Below are 26162 nucleotides of genomic sequence, written 5' to 3'. Positions count from 1 at the left end.
AATCAGCACATACAGGATCAACATTACATTGAATAGGCAGTACTCACAGCACCTTTGGTCAGTATGATTCTCCTCAGAGATAGAAACAATACATGCAGCTTTGAGGAGGTACACCCAGCTTTCAGCCTCAGTTCCCTAAGTGGAACCTGAGGGGAATACTCTCTACCCTAGGTCTGTACACATAGTCCCTACTTCTGGGCAATTAGTACCCGGGATCTTAATCTCACTCACAATCCTCGGAGGAGCCTCAAGCTGCTCAGCTAAATATCCTGACTGTCTGTCACTCCTAGAGTGACCTATAAAGATGAGTAGCCTATCCTTACTAGACCTGACCTGTCTAGGTTCCACTCAAGCTCTGCCTCCTGCACAGGCTAGAGCCAGCACAAGATGGACACTGAAAGCATGGCTTCAGAGTCTTTTATAAGCTAACACAGTGCCATCTGCTGGTCACTGTGAGAAACAGCAAGGGGAAACAGTACCCCTCCCAACTGTATTTTATGACCCAGTTAGGTATCTATAACACTCGGGAAACTGCCTGGTAAATAATACCGGGGATGGCTATTCTACACATCCCTACACCCTACATATGGTTTACATGCTCTATATTACATTAAAAAAATCACAGAAGATGTTGTTAGGTGTATCCTTAACTAGCTCAAGATTTTCTGGTAGATAACCAGCAGAATCTACATTTTAGGTATCGCTGCTATAAATGTAATGTATGATTATTCGTTATTTTATCTAGGAGCCAATGAAAGGGAGGGAGACCAGTATCAATGAAGTGCAAAGCAATTTAAACAAAGCTGTTGAGATGCTGAAGACATGGCTACAGGACTTCTTTGGACATAGATTTAATTTTAGACGCTATGGATATCCAACATTTGGGGATGAACTTGAGGTATGTGTAACACACACATATATGCATATACACAATATGTTTTTGTTTGCATTTTAATCTGTAAAGTTGAAAAATAGACATGGTGTTTTGATTTCAGATTAACTCCTCAGTGCTAAACCCCAGTTGGCCAACATATAGCTAACCTAAAGGCTTGTTTGTAGTGACTATAGTGACTCAGTAATAACTCTGTGCTCCCTGGGGCAGAAGACAGTAGACAGTTTGTCGATTATTACTTGCCCTTAGCAAAGTTTTGTGAGGGGTAACTTTTTTGCAGCAGGTGTTTCTTGTGTCTCTTTTTTAGGAAGCACCCTCATAATGTAGCTGGAGGAACAGTATCCACTCTGATTTCACACACAGTCAGATCTGTCAATATTATAGGTGTCAATGATTCTTAAACAATATTAACTGTTTCTGTGCTTGTATGTATAAAAGTCTCTTTGGAGGGTGATTAAAATGATACAGTACAGTTGATCAGCATTATCTCACAGATGACAGTGCTTGCTCTGGACTGGTATTATTGAAAAACCTGTGGAATAATACTCACTTGAAAGTGTCCAATTTCAGAGTACAAGGTCCTCTAACTGAAACATCTGTGACATCCACCTCTATCCCGAAGTTTGAGTCCCTACTCTGCCCGGTGGTACCTAGTCCTTCTACTCTCCTTGTTGGGCATCAGGCTGTTCATGAATGACCTGATCCTAACTCTCACTTCTAGAACTAGAGCTCTATAACAAATCGATGTTCTAGCTTCTCCTACTGGCTCTTAGTACCATCCAGGCTCTTAGTACCAGAGCACATGGTGTCTTCCTTTTTTTATGACCAGGAAAACCTGAAAGCCCTGTCCAGTAAGGAAATTGCTAGGCAACAATTTCACCTGACAAGGAGATAACTTTCCCCCTCCAACACTGCAAACAGATCTAGCCCAGGCTTGTTTACTACACAAGGGGACTTTCTGAATGACAGGATATTAGAATTCAAGGCAAGTTTATGAAGAATTATTTCACTAACTTGCTTATTGTACTGGAAGGTGCAATTTTGTTTCTGTATGACAAGGGACTATACATGTATAGATATTTTTTATCAGAAATGTAATAGTTTATTAACCAACAGCTCTGCAAAGTACTATAATAGTTACTACTTGAAAAGGACTAATTTTGCACAGTCTTCATCCTGAAAATGCATTTCTTATGCAAACTCACTTGAGAAATTTTCTTGTGTGATCTCTATTCCTGAAGTAATGCCACCAAACATACAGTGCCAATCATGAGCTCATAAAGGGTATTTTGGCTTACGTGATAAAGGCTAGGGAAGGCTGTATTCTCTGGTTTTGTTGTTTTATTATTATTAACCACTTGTCACTTGGCCTTCGTGACACAGCCCTGTCTTGGTTCTCTTCTTACATCACCAATCGTTCCTTCAGTGTCTCCTACAATGGAGTAGCATCTTCTCCCCTACCTCTTTCTGTTGGAGTTCCCCAAGGCTCTGTCCTGGGACCATTACTATTCTCCCTCTATACTTCCTCCCTTGGCAAATTAATAAATTCTTATGGTTTCCACTACCACCTCTATGCTGACGATACTCAGATCTATCTCTCATCTCCTGATCTCAACCCAGAACTCCTAACTCGCGTCTCCTCCTGCCTGTCCGCTATCTCTACCTGGATGTCACAACGCTACCTTAAATTAAACCTCTCTAAAACTGAAATGGTTCTCTTTCCTCCAACTAACACCAGTAGCATCCCCGAAGTATCCATCATAGTTAACAATTCCACTATCACCCCCTCTCCCCAGGCCCGGTGCCTTGGGGTTATCCTAGATTCTGCCCTGTCTTTCACTCCTCATATCCAGTCACTTATTAAATCTTGTCACTTCCACCTAAGGAACATATCCAAAATACGATCATTTATCACCCAAGACGCTGCCAAAATTCTTATTCACTCTCTCATCATATCGCGTCTAGACTACTGTAACTCTCTTTTAATTGGCCTTCCCCTCCAGAGACTGTCACCTCTCCAGTCCATAATGAACACTGCTGCGAGGCTCATACACCTCAGCAACCGCTCCTCCTCTGCCTCGCCATTCTGTCAATCCCTGCACTGGCTTCCGTTACCTTTCAGAATCAAATTCAAATTAATGACACTGACTTTCAAAGCACTTCATAACTCTGCCCCACCCTACATCTCTAAACTCATCTCTATATACTCACCCACTCGCTTACTACGCTCCTCTACTGACCTGCTACTCAACTCTTCTCTCATTACCTCCTCACATGCTCGCATTCAAGACTTTGCAAGGGCTGCACCCCTCCTCTGGAACGCTCTCCCACGGTCTGTCCGACTTTCTCCCAACCTTTCTACTTTCAAGAAATCTCTGAAAACGCACTTCTTTCGAGAAGCCTACCCTCACTCTGCTTAACTACCAAACGCAATACCACATTTCTCACCCACTTAATTCGATCTTGCCCACTCCCACACCTTGTGTATTACTCCCTTCCCTTTAGACTGTATGCCTATGCATAGGGCCTTCCTCACCTTTTTGTACCTGTATTGATTGTGATGTTTGTTACTCCATATATTCTATGTATGTAATTCATGTGATGTAGTTGTATAATCACATTTACTTTACAGTGCTACGCAATATGTTGGCGCTATATAAATACATGTTAATAATAATAATAAATAAATAAAATAACCAATACACTTGATACCTATTACTGAGGTTTGGCCCAAAACATGTTGTATAGAATGGCACAGCAAATGCATCTATGCAAGGAAAAATGTCCTGCGGTTGAGTTATATTTTTGTTTCTGCAGTTATTACACTGTACTGCATAAAAACAGATCCCTATAATCTGCCATTCCCACACTTATCTCATCTAGTTTTGGAATAACCTTCTTATGAATGACGACAATATGGACCTGAAGTGGAAAGAACTGCTTCTCTCAGATCTGGCCAGGAAAATAAAAGAGGTACTTCTTTGAATGTCACCAAATGTAATCTTTTGTATTCAAGAAAACAGTCACAAAAATGTTAATTTTAATATGTTATAAAAAAAACATTTGAAAAATATTTGTAATTAAAATGGACACAATCACCTGCAAACATATCAAGAAATTAGGCTTGTCAATGATTGGACATTGCTGATGCGAGAATAATATTAAAAGTGAATTCAAATACACAATTCCCTTAAATATTTTTAACATATTTTAAGTAATGCCTTAATGAGGAAATTATATTTCTCCCCACTTTAATTTAACCTTGAGGTCATAAGTACTTATTAAATAGAATACAATTTAAACAGAAATCACTAATTAATAAATGAAGGCATTAATGTGTTTTAAAGGAGTAATATAATTTTAATTGAATTGAATTGAATTGCTGGGATTATTGTGTGGCATTATTTTGTACAGGCTGTGAGCAAACTTGGGGGTTGTTCCTGTAAATTTAGTACAAAGGAATACCCATGTACGATATTGCTTCTCTGGCCCCTAGTCCTCCAGTACCTTCATACTGGGTCTTTTTCTGTCAGGCTGCAAACCCTCCTGTGATGGGGCTATAGAATAGAATATTTGGGAAGGTAATTGATGTATGATGCAATCTAGATGGTTATAAATTGCTTACTATTTTGTTTGTTCCATAAAATCTTAGGGGCTTATTTATTAAAATCCAAATTTTTGTGAGTATTTAAATGAAAAAAGTCTGACCAAACTAGAATCCACAATTTGACCTTATTTATTATTTTTTTTTTAAAAAAAAAGCACGATTTCTTTGGATCGCGGACAAACTCAATAAAAACAAGCGAACACCCGAATCATGCAAGTTATCCCAAATCACTCAATTTTTTTCTCTTTTTCCCATTAATAGTCAGATTTTTGGGATAATTCCAGCGCAGACAACAGAAACTTCCAAATAAGATAGGGACGTCTCCTATTGACTTATATACAACCTTGGCAGGTCTGAGATGCCAGATTTAGAGATTCTGACTTTTTGCAGCACCGGGCTTTAATAAATCCAAAAATTACCACTAAAAATTGGGATTTTATTGTAAAAAAAATTTGAATTTTTCAAGTTTTCAACATTCAGACTTTGTTTTTTTTACAGGAAAGCCCTGTGGAACAGATTAAAATCTTTTGCAGAGAACATTCACTGTTGCAACGGCTTCATATCTCCATAGAAGAATGCTTTGAGGAATGCGCCATTAATGCTGTTCATAATGCATATAAGGTAGGAACTCAAAGTTTACCATGAATTGATAATCTGTAAATATTTGTAAGCAGTAAGTGACTCTTCTCCTTTAACTCTTTTGTTTCTTTGTTATGTTTTATTCATCTTTTTTTGAACCTTTTGAAATAGTCTATAAACCTTATAATGAGCTCATGAAATGTTCTGTCTTTTCTTCATAGTCTCATAACAATATTCTCAACCAAATCTCAATAAACAATCTACAACATTTTAGAAAACTGGTATCAACAATAATAAGAAACTCTTGGCCAAAGGATGTGCAGGGAAATCCAACTGAGAATAATAATGAGATTTTAAAGCACATGCTGCACTGGAAGGATTTCACTCATATATTCAAACTATATGGTAAGAGACGCTTTCATTCAAAAACAAATGTTTTACAATTGGGTTTAAGTCCAGCACATGAGTAAAATAATAAGTAAAAGAATAAATCATGTTGTTCCAAATCAATGTTGTTTCCTTTAACAGATCCTAACCAACCAATCACCTCTCAGTTTATAGAAGAAACTCAAAAGCTTGTTACTTTGTCAGATTCGGTCCTTCTTGACACCGTTTGTCGCCTAATGCATGGAGATATTCTGTATGAACACCTCAAGTTGGTACTGGGCAATAAAAACCAGTTCTTGGATATATGTAGACTGAGTAAGTCATGAATTTAAGAATGTTTTTTTTTAAAAATTTTAAAAATAAAAATACAATGCAGTTATAGATGGGGCAAATTATTAAACTTCAGAAGTTTTTGGTTTGAGGCAAAAAAATGCTCTCAGTTGTAATATTTTAGTTGTAAAGTTTTCAGAACTCAAAATTTTAAAATTTTCAAAATCTTAAATTGAAATGAAAAATTGTAGCAACTAAAACTTGGCAAGCTTCTATAGAAATCAATAGGAGAGGTATTTAGGGATGGGCAAATTTTTTCGCCTTGTTTTGCCAAAAAAAACGAAGCCCATAGACTTGAATGGCGTTGTGCGTCAAAATAAAAAGACTCGCGTCAAAACATTTTTGACATTTCGCCGGCAGCAAATTTTTGGCGGAACGAAACGGGTCACATTCACCCAACCCTAGAGGTATTTTAAATTGTAAATTTATTTATTTTTACAGTATTTTTAACAGGCAAATGCTTAATAACATTGGAAATAATTGAAGAGATGTGTTTTTGTTACTATCAATTAGAAAAAAGGAATGCAATTGAGCTGAATAGCAACTTTTTATTACTAGCATTTTACAGAAAAACAGGCTAAAACCAGCAGCCATGAAAGAAATTTTTTTAATGAGCTGAATCATGATTTTATTTCACAACTGAATTTATAAGAAACTTGATTTGAAAATGAATATATTGTCCTCCTCTTATCAACCACTGTTTATCCATACTTTGTTTTAGGAGAAACCATAAAGGTGGAAGATGTTAAGAAAGTTCTGGAGTGGAGGAATGAAGAGCTTAAAACAGTGAACTGTAAGAAAACATGGGTGGAGAACTTGCTGAAAACGTGCCAGAACATCAGCAAGTCTGTCCGAGGTAACATAAAGAAGACTTAACTTGTTTAACATACTGTTTTTAGCCTTTTTCACAAAGGTTTCATACATATTCAAATAATGAAACATTTAATTTTGCAATATAGAGAAAATGGCTTTTATATTACACATTTTAATAAAAAATCTTGAATGTCAGTGGAGCAAAGGAGGACAGGTATCTCAGAAGCAATGTATTGTATAATAAGCTATGAGAGCACTTGGGCATTCCCTTTCTAAAAAAAACATGTTGGGATAAGAGTGGTCCACTGGGATATCAAAAAAAATCCATGTGGGTCCTGGTCCTGGGGGCCCCATATGTTGCCCACCATCACTTATTTTCCTTAATGGAAATAAGAAGAAAACACTAAGGGGCATATTTATCAAAGGTCGAAGTTCGAAGTTAAAAAACTTCGAACTTCGAATTCAAAAAGACCAATCAAATGGAGGTCGACGTTTTTTGGGGTCGAAGTGGCCCGAATTTCGCCTACTTCGAATCGTATGATTCGAAGTAGCACCACTTCGATTCAAAGTTTTTTTTAACTTCGAACTTCGATCTCCCAAACTCCCCCAATTGCCTCTATACAGGTTCTAGGAGGTCCCCCATAGGCTAAAACAGCACTTCGGCAGCTTTTAGGTGGCGAATGGTCGAAGTCGAAGTTTTAAAGAGACAGTACTTGGACACTCAAAAAAATTTGATTGGTATGGCTTCCTTCTTTCCATTTTTGGCAGAAATGTTTCTGCAAGACATAGTTACTTAACTATCTGAATGGTATTAAATCTTCTAAGTAAACATCTAAATACACATAAATTGGGTTGCTGGAGCACTCCAAGGGGCAGATTTATCAAGGGTCGAAGTGAAATCGAGGGAATTTTTGAAGTAAAAAAATTCAAAATTCAAAGTAATGTTTTGGATACTTCAACCATCGAATAGGATACTACGACTTCGAATTTACTTCAAATTCGATTCGAAGTAAAAATAGATTGAATATTCGACCATTCGATAATCTAAGTACTGTCTCTTTAAAAAAACTTCGACTTCAATACTTCCAAATTAAAAGTTTTTTGAAGTCAAAGTAAAATCGTTCGATCATACAATAAAAATGTTGAATCTTTCGATTTGAAGGATTTAATCATTTTACTTTTACCCAAATTTGATGAAAAAAGTTTGAATTTCGATATTCGAATTTTAAGTATTTCCAATCGATGAATTTCGAAGTATTTTTGACTTCAAAATTCGACCCTTGATAAATCTGCCCCCAAGTCTAAGTATAATATAAGTACAATGGAAGTGCAACCGATCTGGCCAAATTAATCAAAACATATAAAAAAGAGAGGGTTTATCAATTTTGTGATCCCCTGTTTCATTAGTAATTAATATCTGTGTAAGTGCATATATCTTTAAAAACAGAAGTTTTTATTTACAAAGTTATGATCATAAAATTGGCAAGCCACTGATAAATAGATTTTCTGTACTATTTACTAACCTGTAATAGAAGATGACTTTTTGTTCGAATACATTATTTATACAATTTTTAACCCCCTTTTGCCTTCTGTAACTCTATTTTTTCTTTGTTTGAAAACAAAATAAAGCATACATTAGGAACATTGGCAAGCCACCATACCACATCAAGGTTAACTGCACATGATGGTCCCATTTATATTCAGTCAAACTTTTTACAGGCTGGCACTTCACTGCATGGTTCATTTCTTGGGAAAAGTGTCTTCTAATCAAGGCATTGGTCCCCAGGCTAGATTCCCACAAACTCCATTAGCTTATATAGGAGAAATATTTGCAAACCCAAAACATTGGTCTTATAGGTTTAATTGCCCATTTATTGTGGCTTTTATAAGCAAGAGATTGCCCAGACCAACACCTAGTACCTAGGTCATGAAACATTTTCTCATGAAATGTAACCATGTAGTGGTTTGAGTGGGGGAGATGTGCCCAACTTATATACATGGTAGGAGAATGTAGGATTTACAATTTCTTTAATTATTCATGTATTGTGTTTTCCCCCCATAGTGAATACTGAGGAAATTCAACAAATCCTTTCTGTAAATCTGGGAGCACAAAAGTTAAATGATTTATTACCTGTTAAGACACTTGGTGCTACTGAACCTCCTGAAGACAAGGTGACATTGTTTAACAGTTTCACTAATTCAATAATGTCAATGGCCGAGAGTCTTCACACCCACCGGCACAGTCATGTTTTCCGCATGTTGTGGAATGAGGCTGTTAGCTCTCTTTCAAAGAGAGATGAAAATTTAGAAAATGAAGAAGATGATGAACTTACTTTGGATGAGATGCAGGAATCCTTGTTCACACCATGTTTTGATAAATACACCAAGATATACGAGGACATCAGATCTGAAGAAGTGACCTTTGAAGTCCTGGACACATATTTCAAGACTTTCAAAAACCATTACCAAGCCCTACATAAAGAACTACAAACCATACGCCAGTTAGATCCAGAGGATAATGGTTCCTGGGTCAGTGGCCGAATAAGGAAAATTGAGCAGTATCATCAGTTACGTGAAGCCTTTGAATCAGCCCAGATTGTTGATGACATCAGAGATTTCTGTAAACTTTTGGGAGATTTTAAGACCCTGAATACTCTGCAACAATTTGTAAGTATAAATTTCAAGCGCACCACGGGGCACATTTACTAAGGGTTGAATATTGAGGGTTAATAAACCCTCGATATTTAACCCTCAAAGTAAAATCCTTCGACTTCGAATATTGAATTTGAAGAATTTACCGCAAATACTTTGATCAATCGATCGAAGGACAAATCGAACGATTCAAAGGATTTTAATCCATCGATCGAACGATTTTCCTTCGATCAAAAAACCTTAAAAAAGTAATGGGGAAGGTCCCCGTAGGCTAACATTGTAGCTCGGTAGGTTTAAAGTGGCGAAGTAGGTAGTCCAAGTTTTTTTGAAAGAGACAGTACTTTGACTATCGAATGTTCGAATAGTCGAATGATTTTTAGTTCAAATCATTCGAATCGAAGGTCGAAGTAGCCTATTCGATGGTCGAAGTACCCAAAAAAAACCTTTGAAATTCGAAGTTTTTTTACTTCGAATCCTTCACTCGAGCTTAGTAAATGTGCCCCCACATGTGCAATGACAGACTAGAGCATTTAGAAATAATAAATAATAATATGATGCCTTGTAAAGAAGTCTGTGGGGCACATGGGCAGGCCGGGGGGGGGGATACAAAAAAAAAACACCAATGCAATGTCCTGCAGTTGGGCAGTGCCATTTATATCCATAAATATTGTATTTGATGTGATGTAATATGCCTTTTTGTTTTGAGGTCAATAATACCAAAATGGTATTGCACAGTCATCCAGATGCACATGAAGGCAGCAGCACAAACATGATTTTTTTAGCATATAAGAATTGAAATCTACTAAACTGGTCATTTATTGTATCTGGTTCTGAGCCACTGCTGAAAATCAACCTTTGTCCTGTTTTATTTCTTTTAGGGTCTGAATAGGGTCCTTGAGACACTTCTTTTATGCTGGACCCATTGTCCTTAGTAAATCTTCTCCTGCTTCTAATTACATAGTGCTAATCACATACAGTAGGTGTTCACTAAAACCTTGGGAATTTGCAGCTTGTTACAAAAATATCACCGTAAAGAGATTTTACCTCATCATTCCCCTTATAGGAAGGGCACAACAAATTCTACAATCTTTTATACATGTAGAACATCATACACTTTTTTATATTCATTCATACAATATGAAATTCTGTTGAAACACTTACAGTGCTGGGTTTAACTGCTTTGCAGGGTGCTGACTTTAGTGATTACAAGGAAAAACCTTTATCTTTTATCACTGAAGACATTGTAAAGACAAAGGAAGCGCTTTGTGAGATAACACAAGAACGTGCTGAGGCTCTGAAGGAGGCTTTAATGAGAAAGGAATTTATAAAGTGGGTTCGAAACTCACTGGAAGGTAATAGACAATTGCAATTTCATTTCTGTTTGTATTTATATTTTCCTAAACTAAGCAGAAAACCAGTGGCAGAGAAAAGCCAGTAACTGCATATACCTGTCAGTGCTCATACAGGAGGAATTTGGGCACAAAATGGGCATGTGTTAATTTTCAGGCTAGAAGTTGTCTTGTGTGAGAACTGACAGTGGAAATAAGTTCCTATCAATGCACAAATAACACTGGACAGATTGACATGTGTTCCAACAGGGGTTTTCTGTTAGGGGAGAAGATGTCTTGTCTCAAATGATCTTAAATTTGGTCATGGCCTCTACAGAGGGATTAGCGATCTCTGTGTACTTGTGACAGTTAGGCGTATGAGTAATTAAGAGAAAATAACTCTACTCAATTGAAAACTTTCAGAAATGCACAGGAACAAGAATTGGACAATGTTTTTCAGATTTTAGCTAAACTTTAAATGATTAATATTCTTGCCTAGATGTCAATGAACTGAAAGTTTTTGTGGATCTGGCCTCCATTTCGGCTGGTGAGAATGACATGGATGTTGACCGTGTTGCTCAGTTCCATGATGCTGTTTTGGGCTACGCCCCTATTTTGTATGAACTCAAAGAGGAATTTGGATTTAATGAATTAATGTTATGCTTGAAAAAACTTTGGAAAGCCCTGGAAAGTGACCCAAATCTGCAGAAAAAACTGGTAAGCCTTTTGATAATACTTGTAATTATGTTCTAAAACTGATTTTTTTTCTAATTACAGATGTTAAATATGGCATAGATTCAACATCTTTGAGTGGGGTGATAATCACAAAATAACTATCCAATATATACATTTTAGTAATTGCACAATATTTTGAAGCATTTGTTGTTTTAAACATTTTTAACAGCAGTAGACTGCAGACTGAAAAAAAGTGTTTGTTTTTCTCATAGAGAGACTCTGCCCGTCACATAGAGTGGCTGAAAACTGTAAAAGAAAGTCATGGATCTGTGGAACTCTCATCACTGTCTCTGGCATCTGTTATAAACCAAAGAGGCATCTACATTATTCAAGAGCCCAATGAGAACCTAAAGGTATTTGGTGAATCGAAAACCAATTCAAAAACTGTACGATAATTTTCAGGAAATTAGATAAGGGAGTATAGAATTTTAAATTGTTAAAAGTGTGTGAAAAGTTTTTTTAAAAAATCAAAAATTGCAAGTAATTTGCTGTCTCACTTATAAAGATTTTGTGGAGGTAATTTACTAGGAAATAATTTGCAGAGATTGAACCTTTTGTTTAGGTTGAAATTTGCAAAATATAAAAAATAAAAGCAGTCAGTTTACTTACAAAAATAAAATAAATAATTTCAAAACACATATATGATGTATTCATTAAAAAATATTAGCTTTACAAATGGCAACAAAATCATACAATATCCTCTGTTATAATAGGAAAATCCTGTGAGTGCACCTGATTCCTCTAGTTCTCCATATTTTCTCCCCAAAGTGTTAAATTCTTGTCAATATTTATAACCACACATATGAATCCATATGAAATAGCTGTAGGCTAACACTAGTGAAGGGAGATATTTTGGAGAACATTTAGGTTCAGATGGGAGGTAGAGCAGACAACTGGAGTAAGTTGATGGGAAGATATGGGGGAATCTGACCCATTTCAATTCGCTGAAAATCTGCAATATGGGAAAATTCGCCCATAAGTCTTTGGATGTCAACATTTTTTTGAAGCGAGATGATATTTTTGTAACACAACAATTTTGGGCATCATTCACTTTGCGAAACTTGGTGAACAATTTCGCTCATCGCTAGAGAAGAATATAGAAAATGGAGCTAACTGTATTCACTAATGCTATTCTTGAACAGATAAACCCAGACAGTGTCCTGAGACTAGAAATTCCTGATGATGATCTGGAACAGAACCAGGTGCGCACCTTTAATTTAGAAGAACTGAAGGAGCTGTTGAGCAAGCTCATGCTTATGTCTGGGAAAGGTGACCAGGGTAATGCTGAAGTTGAAAAGTTTTCAGAGGTAAGCTAAAGTCTTATTTAATGACTCAATATTATCTATTTTATATTTGTATGGATATATAAACTGCTAGGTCCTGTATTCGAATCCCTTTACTCTGTAAAGCACTACAAAGAATAATGGCTCTAAAGAAATAATATTCATAAATAATTAAATTCCCTTTTATTCTGCAGATTTTCTCCAATGTTCAGAGACTTGCCAAGGCCTACATTGATCTCTGCTTGTCTGGAGACATTTTATTCAAAACTTGGGAGGCCACTATCTACTGCTCAGATGAGATTGATATTGCTATTAGGATGAAATTTAAAGTAACAGTAACAGCCATTGGGGAGATAGGAGCAACAGGAAATATTTTTGAACTGCTTCCCAAAATCTGCCAAACCATGGAAGACATATTAGAAAAAAGGCAAACTTTTATGGATGAAAAACGTTCTCAGCATTACTTTCTAAATTACTACACCGCAGAGCAGTTGGTCTTCCTTAGCCAGCAGATTCAGAAGCCTGATGTTAGTGAAGAGCTGCTTGTTATGTTATCCTTTATCAAGCCTGAATGTACAAAATCTGACACCCAGCAAGCTTTATTAGCTGCACGGAGGAAAGGAACATCAAAGCTCCTTGCGACTACTAATAATTCTGCTTTGTTTAACTTTAAAAAATCTACCAATGTTCAAGAGAAACTACAGATTGCTTGGAAATACTCCATGGACTGCATGAACAATTTGTTTCCTGGATGTCTGGATATAAATACACTTGGAAGGTCCTTAACTGAACTGGCAAAAAAGGAAAATAGCCCAGTGACCAGAAGTCTACATCCCAGTCTAAAACCGGGATGTCCCAATTTGGTACTCTGTGCATCATCAGAGATTCTATCTTCAGCTCTTGCTGTATATATGCAGAATTTAAATCAGCCACTTCCATCTTATGATGAAGTTCTTCTCTGTTCACCTAAAACTACTTACGAGGAGGTGGCATTGTTTTTGAGAAGATGTTTCACACCAGGCTACAGTGGGAAGAAGATTTACAGTTTGCTGTATGCAGAAGATCTCAGCTATGATACAGCCTATAGAGCTGAACAACTGTTTTACCAACTGCAAAAGACAAAAGGCCTAGACTACCACCTTGTGATTATCTGTGACCGTGAGAGACATCATTTGCATATACCATCTACCTTTAGCCAATACAAAGTGCAAGTTGTTCCTCAGAGACTTTTTGTTGAAGTTCAAAAATATTTATTGCAACATTTTACTATTGATCCAAATGTAGTCTCAGCTGCCTCCGTTTTTAAAGGCGTGAGTGTGGGAATAGTGACCTCCAAACGAGCAGGAGTTGGTGAGTATTGACTATTTGAAAAAATATTGTATATCTAGCTTTAAACTATGATCAATCAATTTACTTTATTTAACTCTCTTAACCCATTACTTATGGACCACCTTTTTTTTTAGGCTGGAAGGTAACTTCCTATATTGGTCATAGGCAGCAGTCATATCTCAACTGACTTTTGGTTAACTAGGGTTTCTCCTCTTTTTTCTGCTGTAGACCACTGCAATTAAATCCATAGCCACAGTTCTAAAAAGTAAAACAATGCATGTAAATCAGTTGAAACCTCTTGCCAGCTGTTCATATGTATTCTCTTTTTTTTGTCTGTGCAAGAACAAAAATATATTCTCTCACTGAGAAGTGCCATGACTGGGTGCTCTCTCCTATTACCTTTATTAAAATAAGTGTCATGTTTAAATACCTGGAAGTGCCCTCACTCAAGTGCCCAAGCTTAACTATGACAATGGAAACATTTCAGCTTTTCATCATCTTCTGTCCTACTACCAAAAAAAATCTAGCTAATAAATATATTTGTACTCATTTAAGGTAGAAACAAACCTAAGAAATCATGGAAATGAAAAAATTAGATGAGTGGTTAATGATGCCTTTGTGTCTAAGGTTTCTTGGTGCAACCCCCTGGCCAGTCTAATAAAGGGAAGAGTGCATGTCTGGTTTCATTATTTATAATTGTTTCATTTATGACAGATTGACAATTTGTTTTAAGCATTGAGGGCTTGTTAATCATTTTCAGGAAAGTCGCTCTATGTGAAGAGACTATATGAAAGGCTGAAACTGGAATTTCCAAATGAAAAGCCTCTCCAAAAAATAATCCGAATGTTTCAGCCCCAGGTGGACGAAAACAAAGTTCTGCAAAAGCTTCTTCCATTTCTAACCAAGGAAAATAAAAATGTGCCCATAATATTTCATATTGATATCACCTCTTCTGTAAGTATCTTGGAGAAGTGCCAGCATTGTCACTTAAAATCATGCACAATATATGCTTGTGTGATACATGTGACTATGTTTTTTAACAGGTTAACAGGGGAATTTCAGAATTTCTTTTCAAACTTTTGATTCTTCAATATCTAAAAGATGATGAAGGGAGAATGTGGAAGCGCCAGTCTTGTCAGCTTTACCTTATTGAAATCTTAGAATCTTCTTGCATAATTTCTGAGAAGCAGAAAAAACCTGTGAGTTTCGGTATTCACTAATAAACAATATTAGTGTCATGTGTCTTCCGTATAATTACAATTACTAAAGATAAATGTGCTTTTTATTACAGGCACCTCAGATGGCGCAAAATATTTTTATGGACTTTTTCCCTAAAATATCATGCTGTTCTCCAAATGAGGTGCTGACAAAAGTCACAGAAAATCAGACTGGACAAAATGAAGATCCTGGAATGGATAGAAAGGAATTTGAGAGTGAATGCTTTCAGCGGCCTTTTCAGTACTTGATACGTTTTGAAGGGAAACAAAGTCTGGATAAATTTACATACAAGGAAGGTTCCGTAGAAGGAAATGAGGCAAAATGTCTGCAGTTGTTCCTTTTGCACTGTGGGGTTATGGACCCATCATGGGCAGAACTTCGAAATTTTGCATGGTTCTTAAATGTTCAGTTAAAAGACAGTGAGAATTCTGTTTTCTGCAAACCAGAATTTGTGGAAGATGCTATGCAGGGCTTCAAGAATTTTGTTGTAGACTTTATGATATTGATGGCAAAAGATTTTGCAACTCCTTCATTACAGATCACTGATGAGAGTCCAGGCAGACAAACTTGTGAAGAAGTCTGTACTAATGATGGAGACCTTGCTCCATTTCAGATACGTAAAAAATGGGAGGCTGAGCCACATCCCTACATTTTCTTCAATGATGATCGCATGACAATAACATTTATCGGCTTTCACTTGTGCGTGAACAGTGCTGGAAATGTTGATGCGATCAATCCTAGAGATAAGAGCATTATTAAGAAAAATATTATGACAAGACAACTTTATCGAGACTTAATGCTTCAGAAAGTTCAGTTCGATATAGACTTTGACACTCTACCTAGGGAGGAAAAGATTAATATGTTATCCAGAGTTTTGGGGATTAATAAACCGCAGGATCCAGATGAAACATATGAGTTGACTATGGATAACACTCTGAAGATCCTGGCTATTACAATGAGGTTCCGGTGTGGAATTCCTGTTGTCATTATGGGAGAAACAGGTTGTGGAAAAACAAGACTCATAAAGTTTATTTGTAAATTATGGAAAGGAAACCTGAATGCAGAAAATACTACATCTGATGCAGAAAATATGAAACTTGTAAAGGTTCATGGCGGTACAAGTGCTGAGAGTATTAACAAAAATGTGCTGGAGACACAAGCCATTGCCCTCACTAACAAACAGAACAAATGTGATACAGTGTTGTTTTTTGATGAAGCAAACACAACTCAAGCCATAAGCAGTATCAAAGAAGTCCTGTGTGACCACACTGTGGATGGCTTGCCTTTAATTGAAAACTCAGGTTTGCAAGTCATTGCTGCATGTAACCCCTACAGGAGGCATACAGAAGAAATGATCAGACGATTGGAATCTGCTGGTTTAGGGTACAGAGTAAAAGCAGATGAAACTAATGAACGACTTGGGTCCATCCCATTAAGACAATTAGTCTATCGTGTTCATCCATTGCCTCCAAGTATAATGCCACTGGTTTGGGATTTTGGTCAACTAAATAATGAAACCGAAAAGAAATACATTCAACAGATAGTACAGCATTTGGCAAATGAGATTGAAATGCATCAGAGCGATACACAGATATTGACCAATGTGCTTTCAGCTTCCCAGTCATATATGAGAAATAGAAATGACGAATGCAGCTTTGTAAGCCTTCGAGATGTTGAACGTTGTGTAGAAGTGTTCAGGTGGTTCTACCGCAATAGTGACCTCTTGCAGGCAAATATAGAAAATAAAAAGGCGTGGTCTCTTGTTTTGGCCATTGGGGTATGTTACCATGCCTCATTAGAAAAGAAAGATGCATACAGAAAGGCAATTTGCCAATATTTTCCTGAACCCTACAGAAACCAAAGAATAATTCTTGAGAAAATAACAAGTATCCAAGACCTCTTTCTAGATCGTATACAAATAAGAGACAACATTGCCAGGAATCTTGCTTTGAAGGAAAATCTATTCATGATGGTGATTTGCATTGAGCTCAGAATTCCATTATTTCTTGTTGGAAAGCCTGGAAGCTCAAAATCCCTTTCAAAGACCATTGTTGCCGATGCAATGCAAGGCCAAGCATCACACACAGAACTCTACAAACATCTTAAGCAAATACACCTTGTATCTTTTCAGTGTAGTCCTCACTCAACTCCAGAAGGCATCATTGGCACTTTCAGGCACTGTGCTCGCTTCCAGAAAGACAAGAACTTAAATGAGTATGCTTCTGTGGTAGTGCTAGATGAAATAGGGCTGGCAGAAGACTCTCCTAAAATGCCTTTAAAAACATTGCACCCTTTGCTGGAGGATGGTTGTATAGATGATGAGACATCACCTTACAAAAAAGTTGGCTTCATAGGAATTTCTAACTGGGCGCTAGATCCTGCAAAAATGAATAGAGGCTTATTTGTATCCCGTGGAGACCCTGATCAAAATGAGCTTATTGAAAGTGCAAAGGGAATCTGCTCGTCTGATCTCTTGACCATTAAGGAAATTGACCATCATTTCAAAAGTTTTTCCGATGCTTATCTGAAACTGTGTGAAAAACAAGATAAAGAATTCTTTGGTTTACGAGATTTTTACAGTTTGATAAAAATGGTGTTTACCTATGCGAAACACTTAAAAAATGAGCCAACACAGCTTGAGATTGCAACAGCAATACTGAGGAATTTCAGTGGGAAGGATGACTTGGATGCCTTGAGTATTTTTATAACAAATCAAGAAGCAAACACATATAGGGAGGAAATTAAAATAATGGATTTGGTAATGGAGAACATAAGAAATGAGAGTGCTGATATAGAGGCTCGATACCTGTTGTTATTAACTAGAAATTACGCAGCACTGCAGATTCTACAACAGACACTGGCTAAAGAAAATCAACATCCTGAGATTATATTTGGGTCCAGCTTTCCAAAAGACCAAGAATATACTCAGATCTGCAGAAACATCAACCGTGTTAAAATCTGTATGGAAACAGGACAGATGGTTGTCCTTCTTAATCTCCAAAATCTTTATGAGAGCCTCTATGATGCATTAAATCAATATTATGTCTATCTAGCTGGACAAAAATATGTTGACTTGGGTTTAGGCACACATCGGGTAAAATGTAGAGTCCACCCAAAGTTTAGACTGATAGTCATTGAAGAGAAAGAAATTGTGTACAGAGATTTTCCAATTCCTCTTATTAACAGACTTGAGAAACATTATCTGGATCTAAACACAGTTCTAGAGAGGGGACAAAGAGCCGCTGTAGAGGAATTGAATGACTGGGTTAAAGATTTCACTGCAGGCGACAGAGAACAACTAATTGGCCAGAAACAGGACTATAAACCTGCAGATGTCCTTATTGGTTACCATTCTGACACCTGTGCATCAGTGTTGTTACAAATAACAGGAAAACTGAAAGAGGAATGTGGTGACAGTGACCTTTACATGGCAGAAGTGAAAGAGGAGGCAAAGGCTACTCTGCTGAACTGTGCAACACCCGATGCTGTCATTCGACTGGGCAGAAAAGAGTTGGTCGATGAGTACTTCAACAAACAGAAACATGGATCTCTGGTTGACTTTGTTAAGAGCCACATCCATTCAGGATCTAAACATCAAATTGCATTTACAGAGGTAATCTTAAATTTGTTATTGGTGAAGTTATTCATTGGTTAAACAGTACATTCCAACAAGCTCCTGAAGACTACTGAACTCTATAAAACACAGATATTTGCATGAAAATCAATATTTTTCTTAAACATTCACACACTTTATAGACTTTGGTGCCAAAGCAAGTAGCTATAAAGCCATGTACACTTAGTTTATATAAGTATATTCTTATACACCTGGTATTCTTAGACACATGGTCATCATTTATTCCTGCTGCACAATTTTACATTAATAGTAATCAACCTCACTCTGAAACTTATTTCTTTCTCTCTCTGTGAAGATCACTACATTTTCACGCCTTTTGATGTCTATTGACAAAAGAATTTTGGAAGCCGAGACAAAGGATGATGTCAAAAGTGTAGAGGTGCTGTCATTGCAACAGTTTGATACGGAACATTCTTTCCTGAAAAAAATCAGGTAAGAAGTTGTTATTGTGAAAAATGGAATGGAGTCCATTATAGAAATGATTACCAAATAGTATTATGCAATTAATAATTAAATAAAGTAGGAAGGCAAATGTTAAAATGTTAATAGACTTAAAGAATCATTTTCCATATGAAAACTTATACAGGACTAGAAAGTACATGTATTTTAAGATAGGTAAGGTGAATACCATATACAGAAGGGGACTGATTTATTAAAATTTTTAAAAAAGAATAATATGATTTTCAAGGCAATCAACTTTTTGTTAATTAATGTGATTGCCTCTTGTAGATTCAATTTTTTTTTTTTGAAATACAGTATGCACAATTTGACTTTAAATCGAGGAAACAAAATCAATCAATCAATCAAGTTTTTTTGTGATTTTTTTTTGAATTTGACAATTAGTGATTTGGCCTCCCCAGCTTTTATAAACAAGTTTTTAGATTTAATACCATATCCTACTCACGACTGATCATCTTCACACTCTGGAACTGAAGGCTTAATATATGGAATACATGTTCTTTAATCCAAAATGTTATCACTGTGATGCTTTATTAATGATCAACTTCATGTGTAATGTGTTTTTTAAATTCACATAAACAGGAGTTTTCTAAAAGATTCCACTGGTAATAAAATACTGATCATACAGTCAGACTTTGAAGATGGATCTCAAGGAGCCCATTTGGTTGCATCTGCCAAGTAAGTTGATGAAAAAACATGTTTCCCAAATAAGCAGACCTCTGTAAATGTCATTTGTAGACCTACAGATTCAGAAATTATTCTATTGCCCATATTATTATTTAATAATCCACAACCCGCTGTAAAATTTAGCAATTAAATACAATCTTTTATTTAATTGTTATTTACACTATGGCAAACAGTCCAGAATTCCTATCTAAATTATTTATTCCTATATAACTTTTATTATTCTATATTCTAACTTTAATTCGTTTAGGTACGCCACTGTAAATGAAATAAACAACTTAAAGAAAGACAACACTGAGAAGACATCAACCTTTGTCTATTTTATAACTAAACTTCCTAGAATACAAGGGGGGTCATCATATGTGGGATTCCATGGAGGTAAGAATTTTAGTGGGTCAAAAATGTATATGAGGGTTTTTGCTCAATATGTATGGGGCAAACACAGGCAAAAGTATTGGAATCTATTCTGTAGGGGCAGAATCAATGGATATGTGTTATTTATGGGTTATATATTGCTTGATCTGCTTTTATTGTTGTTAATGCAAGATAGGTGCCTAATGCTCGTCAACAATTATTCCTTTTTGGCAGTTATTGGTTGCCATAATGGTTTTTCTAGCTCAGTAATTCTTTTGAAAAATTATGGTAATAACATATTCCAAAGTGAAGCTTCTGTAGGGTATTGCTTTATTAGAAGTACAACCTGTCAGTGCAAGTTTTGGCATCTGTTGTAAGGTCTGTATTGTTACAGGACTTTGGCAATCTGTTCATATTGATGACTTAAAGGAACCAAGCGATAAGTTGCCAGATGTAACTGCCCTTCAAAACATGACAATAAGCCAATTATTTTATGGAGGTGAGTTGGTGACATATAACTTCTTTATAAATACATACATTTCTATCTTTGATGTCAAAAAGTAGCTAGATTATCTGACTTGGTGCTTATTTGTTACTCTAAATATAAGGGGGATTGTGTATGAATGTGACTGTGAGTGTGAGTGTCATATACTGTAGATGTAACCAACCCTCACAATAAATAAATAAGGGCCTCCAAACTTAGAGAATTTGACCTGTTTTATGTTGGTTTTGTTGTTTTTTGAATAATAATTGTAGGTACGTTAGTAACACTAAGGGGCCGATTCACTAAATTCGAGTGAAGGATTCGAAGTAAAAAAACTTCGAATTTTAAAGGTTTTTTTGGGCTACTTCGACCATCGAATGGGCTACTTCGACCTTCGACTACGACTTTGAATCGAAGGATTCGTAGTAAAAATCGTTTGACTATTCGACCATTCGATAGTCGAAGTACTGTCTCTTTAAAAAAAAACGTTAACCCCCTAGTTCGGCAGATAAAAGCTACCGAAGTCAATGTTAGCCTATGGGGAAGGTCCCCATAGGCTTGCCTAACTTTTTTTGATCGACGGATATTCCTTCGATCGTTGGATTAAAATCCTTCGAATTGTTCGATTCAAAGGATTTTATCGTTCGATCGAAGGAATTATCGATTGAATTATTGATCGAATTTTCTGCGCTAAATTTCAATTCCTAGTCGAATATCGAGGGTTAATTAACCCTCGATATTCGACCCATAGTGAATCAGCCCATAGGAGTCTGCTTGTCCTTGCCTCTATTTTGATATTTAACTCCCTTCAGTTTCATATGTGATGGGCCATTTGATGTTTGTGTAACTAGTGTATAGTTTTTCTCACATGAGTGTAATAGCTATTTCATATCCATTTGGCATAATATAATAATTATTATGTAAATTCACAAATAAAATATTTTGTAACTTTCTGATTCATTGTGGACCTGATTATCCTTTTCTTTAAATTATGTTAATTATAGCCACAGCTGAATCACAGTTAAGATATGTTGATGGCATGGAAGGTGGCACAGACGCTAGTTATGACACTGAGCCAGACCAGATACCAGAGGTATGTGCATCTTGCAAACTAAATAATGAATGAGAATCTAATGCAGAATTTCTAGTAAGAGTCTATTAAATCAGGATTACAATAAGATTACCCTTTTCAGATAGTAGGGCAGATGCAGAGTACAGATGCACGAGCAGGGCCTTGAAGATAATACTCTGTAACAAAAACGCTTGGGTCCATCTATAGCACCTGTTTCTCATTTATATTCTGGAGGGTTTTAGATTGATGCCAATAACATCTTTAATTACAGTACTGATGAGTGGGCTCCTTCTTTGAAATCTTCCATTTGGCTTCTGGAACCTCAATCTAAAAGTGACACCATATTGCAGACCACATGATTTGCATATTTGTGCAACTTCCAAAACTCTTGCTTTGGTACTAATAAAGAATAAGGTTTATTTGTTGAATTTTTTTTTTAGGTAGTAAACACCACCTTTCTCATTCGGAGCTGCATACAGAGTGCAGTGGGCATGATTACAGATGAAGAGAATACTCCCAGCCGCAGCACAAGGAGGATTGAAATTCTAGTTAATCTACTGAGCACCGAGGACAATCTAAGAGGTAAAATGCACATTATACAAGCTTATCCCAGAAGATACCTTTTCCCAACTGTTGTGATTCTTCCTACCCAGCATCTACAGGACACTCAATGAGTGTGTGGTATTAATATTATTTAATATTACTGGACTCCTTCATTCCACCACCTGCTTTGGATTTTAAAGAAAGTAGTGCACTCGTATCTGCTTATTTTAATAAATGAATGGGCAATACACATTCTTCTATTAGTTGCTTTCAGCTCAACATTGATATTTGGAGAGACTTAGTTTAAGGAGAAGCCAATAAGACCATTGTTTTACTATATATGGAGGATATGCTGCTGTCCAAATTTTAAGAAGGAAGTCTGTTTATTTTAAGTCTAGCATTTATTTGTCCATACAAAATTACTGTATTCTGTTTCTCACTTCTATTATGTTTTCAGTTGATCTCACCATGTTTGGTATTGCTATACCATTTGCATTTATACGTCTTTCAAAATAGTTACTGTTTGCCCCTACAGTTAATTTTTGTACTGGTGTACAATGCTCATAAGAAAACACAGATGTTATACTATTTCAACAATTTATTTTAAATGTATGATTTGTTCCAGTCTGGAAAATAATTGTCTAAATCTTTCCATTCAATTCAACTTGATTTATTCCCTGTATCAATCTTTTATAATCTGCTCCTTCTTACTTTGCCAGCGAGGCCTATGTGATATATAGTATTCTATAGCTTTTGCGCCATGTTAATAAACATAACTGAATTAGTATTTATGTTATAACCTCCCACAGCTTCCCTTCTACAAACACTGAAAGTTCGTGTTTATGAAATTCTGAAGAACCAGGAAGAGAATTCATATAACCCAAATGAGTGGCTTGTAAGAGCTGCCTCCAACCTTGATGCATTGCAAGAAGCTGGCACATTCCGGTATAGTAAATATTTTAATCTTCTGTTCTATCAGCCACTGTTACATCTTCTAATAACATTTCCCTTTCCTCAGAATTTATTTTCTCAGCTTCTAACTTTCCCCTTTTCTCCACTCTTACCCCCATCGTAATCTTCCTTATTGGTTTTCCTTTTCAGTTGTAAATCCCCCTTTTCTCTTTCACTGACATCTTGTAACTGACTTCCATATCTAATTTTTAAGGACAGGAGGTATAACATGAGAAAAAGGAATAAACGTCTCATATACAAATACAGCATATTAATTATGCAAATTATATTTAGTATTCATATAATTATTGAATATGTATTTGTATTGTATTATTATTATTATTATTAATTATGTTGTTGTTGGTGGTGTTATTATTAGTATTATTAATATTCTATAGATACACTCTTTGGAAACGTATTCAGGCTGCTGTGATCCCAATATTTGCACATCTCATTTATCTGATGGATTGTGATGCCAACCTGGAGATTCTGGTGAACCCAGAAACTGAGGACTTTCTGAAATCTTTATGGATTTACATTTTCAAAAATAAAAATCTTCTAAATATTTCCAGCAGCCTTGGTAATAATAGGTATGTACCCGAATGAAATTAATGGATTTCTTTTGAGAAAAAAAACTATTGTCAAGTAAATAAAATACATTTATTTTGTTTGTTTGTTTACAGTTCTCAGACCATAAAGGCAACTAATTACATGAACCTGTTGTTTTGTGAGGGGAATTCAGTTCCGTTCAGCTGGAGAATTAAAGATTATTTGGAAGAAATTACAGCACAAGCTCAGTACATTGATAGTGTAGAAGGTAAGATGTAACATCAACAGTGTATGGTGGATATTAGAGGTTGTCAAACTGTGAGGCTAGCAGTAATTGATGGAGGCCAAAACCAGGGTCAATTAGGGTGAAGTTTGAAAGTGAAAGAAATATTAGTAAAACTATATTGAGGAGAGTTATGATGAACACCATATTTTATATATCCCAAACCTAAATCTATTGAGGGCTGGTCAAGTGTTCCAAAGAAGCCTCAAATCAAAATAGGTCTAAAGATGTTTTTGCTGTATATGTTACTTCTCCCCCTCCAGGTGTTTATGAAAATTGGATTTAAGAGCGAGATTCAGTGACAATGATTCTCAATTCTTCTCTTCTATTTTGCGATTGAGAAAGACTGTTTTTCTTATGTATTTTCACTCTTAGGTGCTGCCCTAAAATTGGAACTTAACATTTTAGAGACAAAGCAGGGCGAGGGGGTTGCATTGCAAGTGCAGAGAGTGTAAATGCACTGAAAAGTAGTACAGGTATAGGATCCCTTATCCGGAAACTCGATATCCAGAAAGTTCTGAATTACGGAATGGCTGTCTCCCATTGACTCCATTTTATCCAAATAATCCAAATTTTTTAAAATTATTTCCTTTTTCTGTGTAATAATAAAACAGTCGCTTGTACTTGATCCCAACTAAGATATAATTAATCCTTATTGGAAGCAAAACCAGCCTATTGGGTTTATTTAATATTTACATGAATTTCTAGTAGACTTAAGGCAAGAAGACCCAAATTACAGAAAGATCCGTTATTCAGGTCTGGATCATTCTGGATAACAGGTCCCATACCTGTACATATTCTTGAATGTTAAATCAAACAAGCCCTTTAATTTCAATAGTCTATGCAGACATACCGGCACCCCAAATGAAAGGTCAAAACTGTTTGTGTTTTGTCAGCATTTTTTTGGCCACTGATTTTTTTTGGAATATAATACTTTTTTCCCTATTTACTAAATAATTTTCTTATGTTCCAACCCTGTCCTTTTTCACTTTTTATGAGATGGTAAATATGAAAAAATATCAGGTCACCCAGAAGAACACCCAAAAAATCTTGAATATGACTTGAATATGATGGCAAATTCATACTTCTAAATAAAAACTGTACCATAAAAATAAAAAGAAATGACTGAACATTGTCCCATTATACTGTTGTCTATTCAAATAAACAGCACTGCAGTATTCTAAATACTCGACATTGTGTCATTAAATCTATGTCTATGGTTGAAATGTAATGTTTATGTAACTTTAAAAAGGTTTTCATATAAGCAAATCATATAATTCATGTTTTCAGGTCCAGAGATGAAGTTTGTAAATATGTTTAGCAATGTGCCTTTGGGACAATATATAAATAACATGGAGGAAAATGATCAACAAAAGCTGTTCCAGTACTACAAACGGGACTTTTTACTTCTTACTGTGAATATATCCTCCAGGGATGAACTCAAGGTACAACATTATTAAGTCTATACTCTAACTAGAAATATATGAGTGTGCTATAGAATACTAACATGGCTATGGTAAGCTTTCGAAGTACTGTTCATTAATGTTAAAATGTTAACTTATTTTGGATAACACAAAATCATATCATATTTTGTTTTGTAAAACATTTAGAGATATTCTAATAGCCAATATGCTCCAAAAGGGAAGGGAATCTAGTATTTTGTCAGAATTCATTTTGGTTTCCAATTCTTGTTTCCATGCTGTTCACAGTTTTTAGAGATTTCGCTTTCCGCTTGTATTGAAGAATTTAGAAGAAGTAAAGAAGGAGAAGAGCTGACACTTCCCTGGGTGCATCTCGCTTATCACCATTTTCAGCACAGGTTCCAAATATTCTCTAGGATTGTAGCGATCAGTCCAACTGTTCTGGAGAGGATGAATGAAGGTTTCCAAGAGATAGAAGAGATTCTAACAAATCAGATGGTAGGGACGTATCCCATGTCCAACCCCCGAATTCAGTTTGTGCTGGTCTGGGTAATAGATTGGGCAAGAGGGAAAAA

At 36.0% G+C, this 26162-nt stretch overlaps 1 protein-coding gene across 3 annotated transcripts in view; it reads left to right on the top strand.

Moving 5' to 3' along the window:
- Positions 1-26162, top strand: part of LOC108699444 (E3 ubiquitin-protein ligase RNF213) — an 85603-nt gene that overhangs the window by 25060 nt on the left and 34381 nt on the right. For all 3 annotated transcript variants that reach the window (XM_041573684.1, XM_041573683.1, XM_041573685.1), the window contains 26 exons: positions 746-898; positions 3776-3865; positions 4998-5120; positions 5300-5483; positions 5607-5780; positions 6517-6651; positions 8671-9275; positions 10447-10612; positions 11088-11305; positions 11536-11676; positions 12466-12630; positions 12801-13956; positions 14696-14889; positions 14979-15134; positions 15227-18766; positions 19083-19219; positions 19829-19924; positions 20181-20308; positions 20679-20783; positions 21773-21861; positions 22281-22422; positions 23193-23328; positions 23733-23924; positions 24018-24151; positions 25457-25611; positions 25876-26085. In XM_041573684.1, coding sequence (XP_041429618.1) covers positions 746-898; positions 3776-3865; positions 4998-5120; positions 5300-5483; positions 5607-5780; positions 6517-6651; positions 8671-9275; positions 10447-10612; positions 11088-11305; positions 11536-11676; positions 12466-12630; positions 12801-13956; positions 14696-14889; positions 14979-15134; positions 15227-18766; positions 19083-19219; positions 19829-19924; positions 20181-20308; positions 20679-20783; positions 21773-21861; positions 22281-22422; positions 23193-23328; positions 23733-23924; positions 24018-24151; positions 25457-25611; positions 25876-26085 — 8724 coding nt within the window. The remainder of the gene's footprint in view (positions 1-745; positions 899-3775; positions 3866-4997; positions 5121-5299; positions 5484-5606; positions 5781-6516; positions 6652-8670; positions 9276-10446; positions 10613-11087; positions 11306-11535; positions 11677-12465; positions 12631-12800; positions 13957-14695; positions 14890-14978; positions 15135-15226; positions 18767-19082; positions 19220-19828; positions 19925-20180; positions 20309-20678; positions 20784-21772; positions 21862-22280; positions 22423-23192; positions 23329-23732; positions 23925-24017; positions 24152-25456; positions 25612-25875; positions 26086-26162) is intronic.

This window comes from Xenopus laevis, chromosome 8L, assembly GCF_017654675.1.
Source record: "Xenopus laevis strain J_2021 chromosome 8L, Xenopus_laevis_v10.1, whole genome shotgun sequence".
NCBI classification, from domain to species: Eukaryota; Metazoa; Chordata; class Amphibia; order Anura; family Pipidae; genus Xenopus; species Xenopus laevis.
Note: the sequence above shows the minus strand (reverse complement) of the source record. Positions and strands in the feature narration are given on the sequence as shown.